The sequence below is a fragment of the Cyclopterus lumpus genome, chromosome 24 (assembly GCF_009769545.1).
Source record: "Cyclopterus lumpus isolate fCycLum1 chromosome 24, fCycLum1.pri, whole genome shotgun sequence".
Lineage (NCBI taxonomy): Eukaryota > Metazoa > Chordata > Actinopteri > Perciformes > Cyclopteridae > Cyclopterus > Cyclopterus lumpus.
In genome coordinates this window covers 5,219,633-5,237,852 of record NC_046989.1, presented here as the reverse complement: position 1 = coordinate 5,237,852, position 18,220 = coordinate 5,219,633, and the positions used below count along the sequence as shown (strand labels likewise).

Sequence of the window (18,220 nt, the reverse complement as noted above, 5' to 3'; positions counted from 1 at the left end):
GGTTTTCATGTGAAGGTAGATATGTGTCTTTATTACGCAGAACAAAAAAAAGATGTTTTGAGAGCTAAGATTTTTGATTTTGCAGCAACAAATGCTAGTTTCATAAACAAAACTAACAATTAATTTACTTTAAAAAAATAGAAATTTGCTCTCAAAACGTAATAAAGACGCACGTCTACCTTCATAGTTAATAACCATCTACGTCCACACGGGTGTTTCAGCATAATTTTAGAAATTATTTCTATCCATACTAGCACGCCTGAAAACGAATATCACATGTTCATTGGGCATTTAAAATGAACACGGACAAATCCAAGTTTTAACACTGGAGAGCGTTTATGCTTTTGTTGATTTACAGTTTCTTTGTGAACCTTTGTGCAGAACAAAAGAAGTCCTCAAGTTTTGTGTCGCTGAGAACTCCAATGATAGCTTGCTATATAGCTAGCAATGGCTATATTATGTTGAATTAACCAATGGTTATCCATCGATAATGAAGGCTGTTGTGACGAATCAGGGAAAGACACGTTATGACTGCTAAGACCCAATCAAGTAATAAACAAGGGTGTCTAGGTCATCGTTTTCAAAGGACCCTGTTCTGCCTGTCGACACAACCCCGGAGGTTAGTTGTTTTTTTTTTTGGTGATCTCTAGGTATAAACATAGCAAAAGATCTGCGTTTCAAAAGGGAAACGCAGGTGTGTGAATGTAGTCCTGAGTGTCCACAACGAGGCCAGATTGGAAAGGTGGGTCTCCGTCTTCTTCCAAGTGGACTCTGCTGCGGTTGGTTTTGTGATGTGAAAGCAAAGCAACCATCCAACCAACCACAGGAACAAAATTCAAAAAGATAAAGTACAAATAAATCCAACCTGCTGATCCCCGTCATATTAGGCCACGAATGCAAATCAACACCTGTACACGTCAACGCAGATATTTCCCCTGATTAAAAGGTCAAAAAATGTTATCTACTTTGTGAACTCCTTAAGTCATCACATGTTATACAGTCCCTGTTATTCATAAAATGCAACCAATTTGCAGTCTAACAATACTAATGAAGCTCATATTTGTTTACTTCTTCGTTAGCGCTTTGTGCCACCATAGTACATAAATAAAAAAAAGATTTTTCCTTGGTTAAGACGAAAATTTACACAACTACCGATCAGAGGCTCTCCTAAAAACACTTGTCAAGCCTCCGGACTCACTTGTTTTAGTCACTTCTCCCGGTTTTACAGTTTTCCCCATTATTTGTTACCGATGACACATTTTCTTCCTTTTGGTCATCACAACCTGTTTCTATATCTGTACATTGTGTGTTCTATGACTGAAACGTTTACAGATTCCAATATCACTTGTAATTTCCTGGCATACCTCTGACTGGCTGCAAAGGATCGCACTTTTTCTTTTTCATTTGTAGACATGCAGTGACTCACTAAGGGGCAATGAGTGAAATAATGTATTTTGAAAAAAGAAATTGGCAATTTATTCTTTATTCCTTTCCTGAGAATTAAAAATATAATGAAAAGTGCTCAACACTAAAAAAATTTGTTTTGTTATTTTCATTCTTTAAAAGTGAATGCAGGAAACTAAAAGTTCTCCATATTTTTAAGGTCACGTATGCCGCAACTATCCATATCTACTACATAAAAAAAAGGATTTCTGAGGATTCAGAACTCTTCAGCCTTTGTATGAAATATTACAGACCTGATTGGAAATGACACAGCTATAATTCAGCATGGTGAGAGGGACCAGCACACTTTCACTCACACGCACACACACACACACACACAGACACACACACACACTACACCGGTACTTGTAAAGCACAGCTAATTGTCTCACATTTGCATCAGTGTATTGTTATGCCTAGCCTAATAGAACTGCACAATCACATCATCTAATATTATACAGCCTGCCGGCATGGTGCACACACATAAGCACTAATACACCGTTTATGTTTTAGACAAACAAAAAGCACCGGATGATGATTCCATAGAGGCATAAGTAGACTGGGAATAGTCTACGTGTGTGTTTTACTCTCTTAGCTGGAAATGTTACGGCCCGTGTTGGTCTTTTAGAAATTAAAAGTTTATCTTACAATACGAATAAGTCAAGTTCCAGGAACCTCTAGGGTGAATATTCCTATTAATTAGGAATTGTTTTAGATTGCACAATTAAGAACTGACTTTATTACGAGTCTTTTTGATGGGATCAATGTACTTTATTTTCATTACCGGCAATACAGAAAAGCCCTAATGTTAATGTTCTAATCTCCTTGGATTCAATGGAATTAACCAGATAGTTCTTGGTCGTGGAATATGTTGCAAGGAGTATGAAGTAGTGTCTTTTACTAGTGTATATGATCCATAACCTTGTTTGTGTGCAAACCATAGAACCCCTCCACACACACACACACACACACACACACACACATCATCATTATTTCATGAAATGAAGTTTTTTTTTGTAGAATGCTTAGCTAAGCGCACATCTAAGATCTTCATAGTTCCCATACATTTCTTTAATTATTACACCCCTGAAGCGGTCTGACTTGAAGCTGCTTGGATCTGCTGTTGTTTTTTTAAACGCAGTCTCCGTCGGAGCTTTTTATTTGGCTGCTATATAAATAAGCTCAGAACGGCACGTATCGTTATCAATTACCTGAAAACATCTGTTTGTTTTACACGACTCTTTGCTCCAAAACACAGGGATGGAAGCTGGAAGGGGGGGGGGGGGGGGTCAATTGAGGAACAACATAGTTTATTAATGAGAAGAAGAAAAAATTAAATCAGAATTGTTCTGGATTATTTCACATTCCATTAGTGAGACGCAGGAGGATTAACAGTAACAACCGTGAGGTTGTGTAGACGCTGGCAATTTAAAAAACGCTGCTGTCACAAATGCGAGAAAATAAAAGCTCCCATTTAAAGTGTTTGCTGGGAGTTATGAATGCAGACAGCCACTTATTACCCTAACTCTAATTTCCTGTCACCCCCCCCACCCCCCCCCCACCCCCCCACCCCCCAGCGCGTCGCTTGTCTTTTCTTGTGCCGACACTAAATCTGGCAATTAGCTCCTATCTTCCTCATTTTGCAGACAGAAGGAAAGAAACCAGTTCACGGTCAACGGTCACGATGCTTTTACTGTAATCGCAACCCCCCCCCACCCCCCATGACACAATGGAGGTCACATGGTCATTATGGGAGGTGCATCGAGGATACTAATAAGACTCTCTTATTAACACGGGGGATCAAAAGAGGGCATTATTAGTGGGTTGAAGCCGTCACCCAGGAGGACCCGGTGACACTGAGCCCTGTAGGCAGCTGAAGGCACGCCATTCATTGATAGGCGTGCTTGTGTTATTATAATATTTAACCCCCCGAAAAACCAGCATGTCTGTGTGGTGAGCCACACGCAGCAGAGGGTTAGCTTAGCATAAAGGGTGGAAAAAAAGAGGGCTAACAAGTAGCAGAGAGCATTGACTTCCTGGTCTCACGGCTGTTTAGTTTTTTAATGAATTTAACAACCTTTGGTGTTAATTGGTCAGCTTCAGGGTTGCTGGTAGCCGGATTTACTTACCTGGCTTTCTCCAGTCTCTGTGCTAAGCTAAGCTAACGGGCTGCTAGCTGTGTATCTTCATATTGAACAACAGACTGATGGGAAAGTGGTGTCAATCTCATTTTCTACCTCTCCACTCAAAAGGCATTGAACACACGGTTCAGGTTGTTGTGGTGTAACCAGGTGAGCTTTCAGTGAATAAGAGTGTATGGGATGATTTTTTTTATTGATGTTTTTTCCCCCGAAAACAGGTAATCATCTCCCTCTTGCCTTAATTTCACTCAAACCTCGGTTTTCCCCACCAAGAGCTCCTTCGAGAGGGATGAACAGATGGATCATAGACGTTTTGATTCTGCCTTCTCATCTTTCTTTTTTTGGATGTTGCATTGAGGGATCAAGCCTCTGGCTTTTCGCCCTTTTGCTGGCGTTGAATCCAAATGGAACAGGTTGTTGTAGCGCTTGTACGAGACCGCAAAGCAAACGCACACAAAAGGATTATGTGACGGCAAACACGGATTCCCCATCAAGGCCTTTATTTACCCGACCTTTGGCCCTGATTATCATCTGTCGACGTGCGGTCTGCTGAGCAAACTGGGATGAGTTGCTTTAACTGCTCTCTCTAATACACAGACAATCCCCCATGTCTCTCTCTCTCTCTTTCACACACACACACACACACACACACACACACACACACACACACACACACACATACTCACTTTCTCTCTCTCCCTTCATTCAACAGAAAAATAATTCGATTTATTGATTCAGCGCATAACAAAGCGTGAAACAGTTGCAAGAAAAACAAGTCAAAGGTTTGTCGGTGCACGTCTCTGATCAGCAGCTGTGTGTGTGTGTGCGTTTGATGAATGGACGCAACAACAACAACAACAACAACAGCAGCAGCAGCAAAACCTCCGTTAAATAACTGCACGATGGATGTAAGAGAAAATTGATCGGAGCGCGGTGAGGCAGCAGTAAGTAAATCATAGTTTCTTATTGAATTAAACTAATGCTTTCCTCCGATGGTTTTGCATTATTCGGATGCCTTCGAGGTCTGAGCACGGCTCGCGGGCACAACGCTGTGCATAATTAAGCGTAACAATTGGACATTATTCATGGGGAAAAATTCACAAAATGCTTCTTGTCTCCTCGACTGACGTGAACAATTCAGAACCCCATTTCTCAAGACGTGCACCTAGAAAGAAATTAATTCACATCAGCCTCGTTTTTTAAGTCAAATATAGAGTTGCGTTGTCCCTGTGTGACTGCCTCTCTCTCTCTCTCTCTCTCTCTCTCTCTCTCTCTCTCTCTCTCTCTCTCTCTCTTTCCTTTTTACCATAAAATCTTGAAACAATATGCATATTCTTAACGCCGCTCACAAAACCCTGCATACACAGTGTTCTGCTCTCGCCGGCTAATGTGTCAGCTGGTAATGACACAAATATGGATTATTATTTGTGGTGATTGAAGTGTATCTTTAAAAAAAAAATGGTTTCCAGACAGACTGTGTTGGATCCACCAAGGTTCAACATAGTAAAACTGCTTTTAAACTAGAGAAATGTAAATATGTCGTCACATGAGAGGACATATAGACATCTTACATTTGTTATTAGATGAAAAAAGTGGGTTATAATATACTGTTTGGTTCTTTCTGATCAAAGAAAGGCATTGAGTTGATTCTTAACATGGGGGAGGGAGGTATTAGACAGGGGGGTGGTTGTGTCGGACCCATAATAAGCTTTGTATCTACCATCTTACCTCTAGCTCACCGGCATTTGATGCAAATTACAATTTTATTTTTTGCGTTACTTGCATTTAATGACCTTAAATATATCAAATACAGGGAACGAGGTTTCCCGAACCAGATCTCGCGGCTGTCGCCTCTTTATTCCTCTCCTGCAGTCTTTAATCACTCAATTTGTTTTCCCAGCCGTTATCTGGTGTCTGCATTACTGGATTATGTTTATTAATGGAGTTATTCACCAGCGATGTCTGCACTACACACCCCGTGCAGTAACACACATGTTCTGTCCAAACCCAAAAAGTGTCTGCCATATGAATAATTGAGCCTTTTTATGAAGGCAGCCAAAAGCACTGGAACTCGTGAAGCAAACCACTGCCACCTAGTGGACAGACTGTGTACATGCGTTTGAAACTAAGGAACTTACTGAGGCCTTTTTCTATATTTTTTGAGATGTGCTTAAACTATTATTAAGAAACACACATGTGGGGTCAATACATTTCTAGCTATGTAAAAAAAAAAATCATTCTGTGCAAGTATAGATTATAAAATGTCCTCTTATTTGAAGAATTTCAGTCTGAAATGTGCATTTCTTTCCCACTTCTCTCCTTCTTCACTTTCCCAGAGACTCTCGTAGGTCTGTTTTGTTTACTGAGAGCATTCGGCATCCTCGAGACGCCTCTCGGCTCTCTGAACCGACGGCAGTATGCTAATCCTCGAAGACTTCCGCCGCCGACTGACAACCCTCATTATTTTCATGCTATTTTTAAGATAAACAATGTAGAAAAAAAGCTCGGCGCCAGCGAGACTTCCCCTCCCCGTCATAAGTAATGAAGACGGAGGTGGCAAACTGGGAAACAACATGGCAAAGGGGCTTCATCACATATTTGCCCCGGTTACCGCGGCGATTCTGAGAACACATAGTGGTAATGAGCTGTAAATAGCTTTATGGCAAATGTGTACTTCATTGCAAATTGTATTTTACTTCATATGTCAACAGAGCACTTAAAAGATAAAACTATTCCCAGTGGATTATACTTTGTAACATGAACGCTGTGTTTCAAGTGTTGTCCTTGTGGTGGTTGTAATAAATGATAATGTATGACTTTCAGAGATCTAACTCGACTTCGTGGAAGATATTTCACCTTAACCTGAAGTCACATCCACCAACGCCGCTGACTTTGAGTCGTACCGAAGGGAATTTTGAATATCTCTATTTCATCACTCCATAAATCAGAAAATACTGCGAGAGGCCATAAAAAAAGAAAACACATCTTCCCCCTCGTTTGTTTTTTTGTCATAAAATCTTCTATGAATCGGGCTGTAGAGGATATATGAACAAACCCCTCTGTGAAAACCTATAGAGACGATGGGAATGAAGCTGTAAAGTGAGGTGAATGCACGTGAAGTGGAGAATTGTAGTGTTAAAAAAACAAACACTAATTTAGAGAAAAACGGCCTTTAAAATGACATCTGAAGATAGTCATACAACTTGCTTACAGTGATCATTATTTGTATTTAAAAGTTTTACGAAATGTTATGTTTGACTAAAGCAAATGAGGCACGAACTATTGCTGACTTTTGGTCAATTTAGAAGAAGTCTACACACACAAAATGGACAAAGTGAAATAATCAAACATAAAAACACCCAAATGTGGAAGCAAAATAACCCAAATTATGTTTTTGTCCTTAGTGTCTCGCGTTAAAGACATTTATAATAAACGGGTAACAGAATACTGGAATATTCCACTGAAACACAGTAAGCGGTGCAGTCTGGTATCGCCTGATCAACACAATGGTTTGCCCCCCTGGCCTTCTCTCCACACCTCCTGCCCCCGCCCCCCCTCTAAAGTCTTGGATGTTCTTGGCCTTATCTCAAACACCTCTATACCCATGCATACAATTAGACCCCTCCCCCCCCCCCCCTCTCATCTGTACTCCATCCCATCTACTCTTGACCATTACCTTCATTAGCATCAGCACAATTGGCTAAATAGGGAAATGGAGTTGGGCCAAAAAAAGAGAAAAACAACACACAACCGGTCTCAAAGCTCATTCCTATTCTTTAGCCTCTGGCCCGGTTTGATCCGGTTTAGAAGTGGTTACGCGGTGGGGAGTGATGGGTTCTTCTCCCTTACAGCACACCCGGCTTGTCAACGTGAATTAACTTTGCGAGATTTCCGGCGTGTCTTTTTTTGGGTCATAACGTAGTGGCACTTATTTAAACCGTCCCAACAGAGAATCAAATCAAACATGCAGCCCGATGGCGCGTGAGATTGGACGGCTTATTGGCTGCTCTTCATCCAGAACACCGGGCTCACTGACTTGGAAGGAGGCCCGATTGATTCGGGGGGGGGGGGGAGAAATTACAGAGATGGTGTACAGCGTTGGATATCGTGGAGCATTAAACAACTGGTGGCTTTAACAATTTGCACGGTCAGCGTTATTGAGCCGAGATGATGAAGCTGCATTAATATTATTTCCTCTGACTGCAATGCAGGCAACTAGCTTTTGGACACGATGAAGAAAAAATACATTTTAAAAAAAACTATTTTTTAGATTAAAACAAAAACGTGTGGAAGAGGAACTGGAACTTTATTTGCTGAAAAACATTGCATAGTAAAAAGGCACAAAAAAAATAAACTATTTTCATTTATATTCAGTTTTAAACTAAAGAAACCATAAAAAATAAAAGAATTGTTGGAAAATTCAAACCTCACCAAAGGGTGCGTGGTGGTTAAGGCAATAATACATTCAACAGTGTCATGGGAACCATTTCAGTGCAAATACAGTGTGAGCGTCACAAAACTCACAGTTTATATAGTGTTCATCAACACAGGTCAAGAAAGGCATTTTATCATTAAAAAAAAAAAAACGCCAGAATCTTGAGACAACCAAATAAAACTTCAACGCACAAAAATATGAGTACATTCAATAATCAAAAGTAGAGGGATGAAAAAATAAAAGATAGGAACCCTGATTACAGAGGATGTTTGAGGAAGGCGTAAACACAACTCTGCTCTTCACATTCAAAGGATACAAAAAATAAAATTAAAAAAAAACACCAATACTCCAGAAGCCTCACAAACATCAACAAAAGAAGAAAAAAAAGACAAATTCTTACATGTAACCATTAATAAATCCCACAACATTGAAAACTGGAGAAAGAAAAAAAAGGACGCAGAGTACAATGCTTAGCAAGGATTAAAAGAAAAAAAAATGGAACAAAACAGCTTTGAACTGCCCCTTTTTGCCTGGAGGGCAACATGCAGGGCTTAAACTGACCCGCCACTCGATTTCCTTTCACACATGTGCAAATGTCCAGGAGGGAGGAATGAGCCGAGGTGGCGGCGGGGCAGAGGAAAGGACACGAAAGCATTTAAATGCTAAACCGGTGTACTCGACAGTCTTTTTTTAAAAACATGAAAACATGGCGACTGCAACGTGGAGGTGGCCGTGTTGACAGTGAAAAAGGCACAGATATATATATACACGACGCGGGAGCTTCCTTTTTTTTGGTGGCCCAACGAGGCATTCAAGTCGCTCCCGACATTCCAAATCTTTTTCCCGTAAGATAAAAAGCCGTTAAACATTCACCCGTGAACCAGTGACACCCCGTGATGCAGCGCTCGCTTCCACATGTAGTACGTGGAGCGCGGGGTGAAGGGGAAGTAGGACCTGAACTCTTTGAACGTGGGGAAGGCCTTCTCCTCGAAGCGTTGCTGCAGGAACAGCTTGGCCTTGGCCTTGAAGTTGGCCAGAGCCACGACATCCAACGCAAACATCTGCTCCTGCACGGGCGCCTTGACGTGAAGCGCGTGCTTCGAGCGCGGCGCATCAAAGGGAGGCGCTTCGACGTATTTAGGACTTTCGACAAACGGGAGCGCGTGCAGACTATCCATCCGCCTCCGCGGCGCCTCGTCTTCCGGCGCTGCGACCGCCGGCGTCTCCGGGGGGGCGATCGCTGCGCTCGGCGCCACCGCCGCCGTCGTCGTCTTCTTCTTGCGGTTCTGAGCGCTGCGCCAAAGCCAGTAAAAACACGGCGACATGGAGGGGAACTTGAGCTTGAACTTTGTCAGGGACCATTTGGACTTCTGGACGTGGAGCTTCGCGGCATCTCGGAGCTGTTTTTTACTCATGTACGCCATCCGGAAGATTTTGTGCTTCCGCCTGCAGATCCGAGTTCTGGGCACGAAATGTTGGTCGGCGTTCGGCGGCACCGCCGCCGACGACAGGTTCTTTGGACTTTGGCTCTTGTCGGCGTCGGAGCTGTCCTCGCTGCTGCCCACGCCGCCGCCACCACCGCCGCCGCCTTTGTAGCCCCCGTTGAACAGCATGGCCTCCCTCCTCCAGTTGTAGTAGGTGGACCTGGAGATCCCCGGGAAGTTTCTTTTGAAGACCCTGAAGGGGAGGGAGGTGTTCATGGCGATGCAATTTTGCAGACAGCGCTTGGCTTCCTGCATGTGGGCCACATTCTGGGCCCGCTCCAGATCCAGCTTGCCGAGGCCAAACATGCTGACCACGCTGTCGTGGGGGTCCGCCTCATCCTGCTTGGCTTCGGGCGAAGACCAGACCTCCTGCTCCGTGCTCTCTCCGGGACTTATCTCTCCGGTCGACGACGAGGTGGAGAAGGTGCCGCCGGATTTCAGGAGCTCGTGCTTCCAGTTGTAGTACGACGACCTCGAGATCTCGGGGAAGAACTCTTTGAACTGGTGCAGGGGGATGAGCTTGCCCTCCAAGTAGCAGGCCTGCAGGAAATACTTTGCCTCGTACCTGGCGGCCGACTTCTTGCAGTGCTCCTGCGTCTGCCTCTTCCAGCGGTAGAAGGTCCTCTTGGTGATGTTGTACTTGTCCTTCAGACCCGGATAGGACAGCTGCGAGTCCTGGTTCGGCAGCTCCTCGCTCTTCGTCGGCGACGCCCTCTGCTCGCTGTGAGGGCTTCCGATCATGAGGTCGCTCGTCCGGACGAGCGCCACAAAGTGGTTCGGCTTGAACGACGAACCGGAGAGCAGCTCGCCGGACCACATGACGTGCAGGGCCAGCGTCTCGGAGTCTCGGGGCCAGGTCCGCGGGCGTATGACGCGGTGGAAATAGGGCCGGATCTTGAGGTTGAACATGGGGTAGATGGAGTAGATGTTGAACTGCAGGACCGACGCCAGCGCGTACACGTGCCACATGTTGGCGTAGGAGCCGTGGAAGCACGACGCTTTGACGTCGGCGTCGAAGATGGCCTCCAAGACCGCCACGGGCAGGTTGAGCATGTCCTCGGACTCTTCGGCGCAGAGGCTGAAGCGGACGGCCTGGAGCATCATTTTTGAATCGATCATGCCAGACAGGTAGTATCTCTTCCACAGCACCATCTCCACCACTGTGCGTACCTGTGGGGAGCAATATTAAATCATGATTTATATTCATACAAATAAAAAAATTTAAAAAGAGACTGTATTGATTGTACATTTACGTCATACGGAGCCAGATTACAAACCATCCATGCTCACCTGAAGCTCCAAGCTGAGTCCAGTGTTGCCCACCAGCAGCATGCTGACGGCGTCAAACAGCAGGTTGCCCTCTCCATTGCAGTTGAGAGGCAAGAGGCCCACGGGGGCGTCGGGCGGGTACAGGCCGTGAGCCGTGTCGTCCACGCCCGCCCACTCGGGGAAATCCTGACAGGGGGTCCCCGGAAGCTGGAAGGGAGCGAGGACCTGGTCCACCTCCAGGGCCACCGCGGTCAGGGCGTCCAGGCCGGCGCTCTCCGTGGCCTCCTGGAGATCCCCCAAGACAGACAACACGACCTCCTTCCTCTGAATCATACCTGGTGATCTGAAAATGGGGGGGTGGGGGGTGGGGGGTGGAAGGAGGTGAACAAAAGGTAATGGAGGAGAGGGAAGCTCGGATTGATTCTGGAGAAGTTCAGTGATACAAAACAAGAGGGGGACAGGTTTAGGGAACGTGTTCATGCCTTTTGTAACCAGTACAATAGATTATGTAGATGGCTCAAACAAACAGCTGCAGCTTAATCACAGGGCCGCCGGTGCACTTTCGTGTCACGGCGAAATAAATACATCGCACATGTTTAGTTGGGTTTTTTTCTCTCGAATTTATTGCACGAGATTAATTCTTGCGCAATTTAAAAAAACTATAATCTACAAATGCCTTCGCTCCGTCGATAAACCTCGTTGAGACGCGTCGAACATTTTGTTTTTTACTATATATATATATATATATACACACACACATTACATTTATGCAGCAGCAAGCACAGTTACATTACAAAAATATTACTTGATATTTAAGACTCGAAGAAGAAGAAAAAATGAGCTCCGCGGCCCACTTGATGATTAATAAGTCCGTTTCTGTCATTTTTAAACACTCAAACCGAACTCGCGCATATCTTGGTAACACGCCCCCACCCACCCTTTACAAATAAACGCCAAAATTACCTCCTTATTAATCACGAAGCAAAACGATATTTGAAACCACCATTGTCCTACCTGATCGATCCAGACACCTAAACTGAGACTGAGAGAGAGTCACGCTCGTTGGGTCGCGGGGAGGGTTTCACAGCTGATAGTGTCTCTCTGTCTCTCTGTCTCTCTGTCTCTCTCTCTCTCTCTCTCTCTCTCTCTCTGTCTCTCTCTCTGTCTCTCTCTCTAGTCCATTGTATGCGTCCCTCTCCAGAGTGGCCCCGGTCCTCCGGTGAGCTCTGGAGGTTTTTTTTGGGGGGGGGGTGAGTGATAAGCAGCACCTCCCTTCAGGAAACTGTTAATAGTCGATTCGCTTCTTTTTTTTGTGTGTCTCTCTGTCTTGGAGAGACACCTCCTTCCGTCCCTCCCCCTCCTCCCTCCTCCTCCCTCCTCCCTCCTCCCCAAATCACAGACTCCAGCCAGGGTCAATTTCAATGTGAAGTGTTGACACCAAGCCAAAGTGTCAGGGGGCCCCGGAGCACGGAGGGCCGCAGGTATCTTTATGCTTTTATCATCTGGCTTTTTTCTTTTCCTCCTCTTGTCAAATCCAACTGCAGATGTCAACAGTTCACTCTCAAGGTTATTTTATTAATCTCTCTCTCTCTCTCTCTCTCCAGTGGGTGCTTGAGGTTACTCGCCTACACTTCCAAATCCTCCGTTGCAAGCGATGAACTCGCTCTTTTTTTTTATTTTCCCAACACGCCGCAGTTCAGATCCCTGTATTCCTTCTTCTTCTTCTTCTTGGGTTATGTGGATTGGAGTCGGCGTATGTGCAGACGGGGTGTGGACACGGGGCTTTATGGGAGGAGAGGAGGGCTCCGGTTCCGCTGGCTTCTCCCACTGCAGCACTTCTAACACCTCCTTCTCCGGCCCTGTTGCAGGATTTCAGTAATCAAGGCCTTTTGTTCCACACACGCACAACAATCCCAGTGACTGTCCCCCAACCCCCCACTACTGTAGACACACACACACTCTAACACACTCTGTCTCTCACTCACACACACACACACACACACACACACACACCAGGGGACAGCAGCATTTGGCCCCCGCCGCTCTGTCCACTCCGAGAGCTTGGCAGACGAGCTGGTGCCTGAGTTCACCGAGGTTCAAGGCTCTGACCTGAAGCTTATCAGCGATTTAGACACTGGGAGTGAGTGTGTGTGTGTGTGTGGGGGGGGGGGGGGGGGGGGGGGGGGGGACATTTCACCACTTTGGTTTAGTATCTTCTGACATTGCGAGCCGAGATGCTGCGTATATACAGACACCCACTTGTTAAAAGCTATGGTAATATGTGTGTTAATTTAGGACTCTTCTTGACAAAGAGCTTCCTCCCCGTGCCGTCGTCGCGGCGAGGAGGAACACCGCCGGTGGAAATGCTTTAAAAATAGTGGTTTTCTCTTGAAATGTGGACGGCGGGGATGTTTTTGGTCGGCAGCAGAGGTCAAAGGAAGCGTCTGAACATTGAGTGAGACAGAGGTCACACTGAAAGACATTGTATATTAAGATAGTGTTAATATATGTGTGCCACGAGGTGTCAAATAGAGTGAATAGAGGAGCTCAAAGTCCCTCTATTCATCCTTTCCCTTCTTTTAATAAACCTTCAAGTAACATATATCAAACATTTTTATTTACCAATCCAGGTTGTTGTGGTGGACCGTAGAGATCTCTGCATTCTCTCCAGTGTAAATGGACTTTAGGGTGGAAGAAGATAGTCACTCCATTGTTATTTTAATCACAAGAAAACAATCTAGATCCATAAATAGCACGACAAAAAAAAAACGCGGTCCCTTTAAACAAATTTCAGAAAAAGGGAGCCTGTTGTTAATTCTTTGCTCAGGAAATCAGGAAAATTAACATCTTCCATGTCATGTGATATGTAACACAGGCCTCTAACCCACCCTGGTGCGGCCTCTCCTCCACTTGTATCACCCCCCCCCTTCTTTCTTGTCAATGTTTGTGTCTTCACCATCTCTTCAACCCCCTCAGACTCTTGGCTGCAGCCAATCACACGCCTTAGGTGTGTAGATTAGCTGTGCTGCACTGCACTGTGAACAGAGTAGTGGGCTGGCTGCAAGCATTTAAAATGCAAATAGGGCAACACTGGGACCGGCTCCGGCAGTCTCTCACCTGCTGTGGCTGTGTGTGTGTGTGTGTGTGTGTGTGTGTGTGTGTGTGTGTGTGTGTGTGTGTGTGTGTGTGTGTGTGTGTGTGTGCAGGTGTGACTGTGTGTGTACTGGCAGGGGAAAGTAAAGAAAAAAAGAGCTGAAAGCCTGAAGTGATCTCCACAATACATTTAATTCACCTGATTTCTTTGTGCATTGGATGCAAAAAAACATGAAATGTAAACGCACAGCAATTAATAAAACAGACAATATCCCAAACTGGGTTTGATGCAGAGTTGGCCTGAGCTTATTGAAAGGGAGATTGTTCATATTGTCATTTCCTTCAGATCTCGCTTCTCGATATATGGACAGTCGAACAATGCAGGGGAACATATTGTCTCTATATGTATCAAAAGGTTTCATCAAAGTTTCTCTCGACCGCTACGGAAAGGCCTTTAAATAAATACCTGCAGACCTAATTGTCACGGTTGTTATCTTTACCTGGATTTTGGACCCGACCAACGTGGTCACATGTACTCTCACATTCAGGGAACACTTTGATGCATTACTTGCATCTAAAAAGTCAAACATGTTCAGGTAGACTATTCAAATTCATGTAGCATATTTCTGTCGTTAAAATACAGGTACATTGTAGGGGTTTGGGGTGGAGCGTGATGACAACACGTGGCACAGTTGGGGCAAACAAACATATTTCGGACCGCGCGCTATGCGTACCGGACACATGCGTATTCGGTGGACTCGCACACGTGGGCCCTACCCTCGGCCCGGTTCAACGGGGTGAATGACGTCAGCGTAGACCACAGTTTCAACAGAAGGCGCAGGAAGTTTAGGAGAACTCACTCGTTCCTCTTCTTCTTCTTCTTCTTCTTCTGTTCACAGCTAACGAGGCGACCAAGCGCGCCCACGACCACGCATCCCACCACCCCCCACGGCGGTTGCCACCGCGTCCCGGTTGCAACCTGAAAAAATGTACGTTTGCAATCATTTAAACGCGTCAAGTTTAGGTTAAAAAACGTCCCCCAAATCCTCATGTGACCCGAAAAGGGTTAGATATGAAGTCTGTGCACTAAATATGGAAATGTAGCCAGTTAGCTTAGCTTAGCTTCGCGTAGCTGCACCGTGACATATTCAATGATGTATATTGGTTATTGAATAATACCGCGCCTTGATTTTCAGGTTCTCGTTCTATAACGAGTCCTCTCCCCCTCCCTTTAAGAACTACAAAGAAAAAACACCCATTTGTGAATATTAATTCCGTGCATTTAAAAAGCTACTACTTGGTAACAATCCGTCAGGCAGACCTGGGACTCGGACCTGCAGCCCCACTGAAGTGTGCACTCGTTCCCCGGTGACGGTTCAGCGTGACATCGCAAGGAGACTCCCGTTTGGATCCGATGCCGTGGGTTCCTCTTGTATCTCGGCGCCGGCTTCATCCGCCCACGTCAGGGCGACCGGGGCGTCTCTGGGCGTAGCAACGGCCCTCTGTGAAGCTGAGGAGAACACACTGCAGGGACACGGAGCTCCCGGGCGTCACGTTTTCAACTCCGGCGAGGCTGAAAAGAAAGGACAACGAAAATATTTGGTTTTTTAAAAATCTATTTTGTCTATTTTTTTTTTGTCACCTTTTCTCTGGCATCAGGGGAAATGAACCTCGGTATCAATTGACCCCCGGAGGTCAGGCGACACCCACCCTGAGAGAAGACGCCTCTCTGAGTGCATTTCGATGTCGACGTCTAGCTCTCTCCGGACGAGATCTCCCTCACGCGGCACCGTGACGCCGTGAGCCCGTTCGTCCGATACCAGACGGCCTCCTCCGTTTACGCCTGGAGGAAAGAAGACAAATACAGGGTCAAGGTATTCGGCTACGAGATTAGATTATGAAAACTATCACAAGATAAGATCGTGGGTCAACGTTGCGTTTGACCTCTCGGGATGAGAGATAACAGCAGCAGGCTCATCTGCATGTGGACAATCGCGGCCATCCTGTGTGCAAATGTGCGCACTGTGAAAGGCAACGCGAGAGGTTCACTGCCCCCTCTGAACACGAGTCAATAGAAGTGTCACTTCCTGCATTTGCCCACATCCTCAGGCAGATGAGGAAAAACCGCGACGGCCGTCGATCTGATTGACAGTGTTTAACATCTATGAGAACAATGAGGGGTTTTAAATCAAGAGGAAGAGCGGATACTACCTTTTTTTTATATTTTACTTGACATCTTTTAGAAATTTGCACACAAGAAGAAGAAGCAGGAGCACGGGAAGTAGAAGAATTCGGGGGATCATTTTAAAAAGAGGCCAGTGTCTTTTGTCAATTAAAAAGGATGGATTGGTTGTGGTCAAGGGTAAAAAATGTTTTCTTAATTAAGAATTAATTTCTCTTCTCGTCAGCCGTGTGGATTTATTAGATTATGTCTAACTAAACAGATAAATAAATAAGAAACGATGGACATGTCTTACATGTCTTCTACAGTTTATTGACTTTTTCAGAAGATAACATTATACATATTTGTGAATAGCAGATTCCAATAGCAGATGTGCAATATTGTACACAAATGTGTATTGTAATTTTGCGTAGGGTTTTTCGCGTTCACAATACACACATCTCTATGTTCTGAATCTTCCTTTGAGGTTCTTATTCTATCTAAGATTTTAGATGTTAGTCCAATACAATAGAGTTGAGTGGATTGTCCTTCCTCTTGTTTGGGTGGACTAACTGGCTGCAGTTACCGCTGCCCACCAGCAGATGGCACTCCGGGACAATATATTCTCCAGCAACCAGTGATCTCACTTTAAACTATAGAAGCTCCACGGGAGGATGCTTCCAACATTTTCTACTCTCTCGAAAAGCTTCTTCGCATACTATGCTATGTTCCTGTTATTTCTTATTTCTTATTATTATTATTTACAGATTCTCCCTTAATTAAGAGATAAAGGCCCGTAGTTCCCTCATCTCAAGTTCTGCAATCAGCTGGAGACACCTTTCTAGCTGAATGGACGATTCAGCCATGATGATCAATAATATATAGCCACATAAATATACAGTTTGAGATAGGATATGATTCAATCTGTCTGTGCTTCACCCAGAACAGTGCTGGCAGGTTTCCTCTGCACCCATTGGCTGCTAGAGGTGCAGTGTGCAGGATTTGGCCTCTAGTAACATGAGCCGCCAGATGGTTTGTTACACAGAAAACCAGCAGAGAGGACATCCTTGGAAACGGTGTGGAAAAGGGGCTGGCACTTTTCTAAAAATACTTGGCAGGTGATTGGATGACCCAAGCTGTCAATCAAACTCCTGCAGAGTCGTGAGAAGAGAGAGAGAGGTCTTGTCCTTCAAGAAGCCGGTTCTGTTTTCTCTCTCCTCGTATCTTCTGATATGTGATCTCGTGACGTCTCGAGAATCCCGTGTTGTTATAAATCATATTATTTTTCCACCTGATTGGTGCACGCTGTTCTTTTAACAGACAGCAGGAACATTACACCTGCTGATGCTGCACGCTCAAATCATCCGGTATATATATGTATATATACATATATACATATATATACACATACGTATATATATATATATATATACACATACGTATATATATATACACGTATATACATATATATATATACATACGTATACATACACATACGTATATATATATATATATACACACATACGTATATATATATATACATATATATATACACACACATACGTGTATATATATATATGTATATATATACACATACGTATATACATATATATACATATATATATGTATGTATATATATACACATACATATATATATGTATATACAGTGGGGCAAAAAAGTATTTAGTCAGCCACCAATTGTGCAAGTTCTCCCACTCATAAAGATGAAAGAGGCCTGCAATTTCTTTTAGAGACAAAATGAGAAGAAAAAATCCATAAAATCACATTGTCTGATTTTTAAAGAATTTATTAGCAAATTATGGTGGAAAATAAGTATTTGGTCAATAACAAAAGTTAATCTCATTACTTTGTTATATACCCTTTGTTGGCAATGACAAAGGTCAAACGTTTTCTGTAAGTCTTCACAAGCTTTTCACACACTGTTGCTGGTATTTTGGCCCATTCCTCCATGCAGATCTCCTCTAGAGCGGTGATATTTTGGGGCTGTCACTGGGCAACACAGACTTTCAACTCCCTCCACAGATTTTCTATGGGGTTGAGATCTGGAGACTGGCTAGGCCACTCCAGGACCATGAAATGCTTCTTACGAAGCCACTCCTTCGTTGCCCGGGACACGTCTGGCACTGCAGGATTTGAGTCCCTGGCGGCGTTGTGTGTTACTGATGGTAGCCTT

At 44.5% G+C, this 18,220-nt stretch overlaps 1 protein-coding gene across 1 annotated transcript; it reads right to left on the bottom strand.

Annotated features, from left to right (window-relative positions):
* Positions 1-8,888: 8,888 nt before the first annotated feature.
* On the bottom strand, positions 8,889-11,108 carry vrtn (vertebrae development associated). Its single transcript, XM_034528087.1, has 2 exons — positions 10,794-11,108; positions 8,889-10,673 (listed from the first exon to the last, which is right to left on the bottom strand). Exons 1-2 carry the CDS (start codon positions 11,103-11,105, stop codon positions 8,889-8,891), a joined length of 2,097 nt encoding a protein of 698 aa, XP_034383978.1. The 5' UTR covers positions 11,106-11,108.
* Between the last annotated feature and the right edge of the window lie 7,112 nt (positions 11,109-18,220).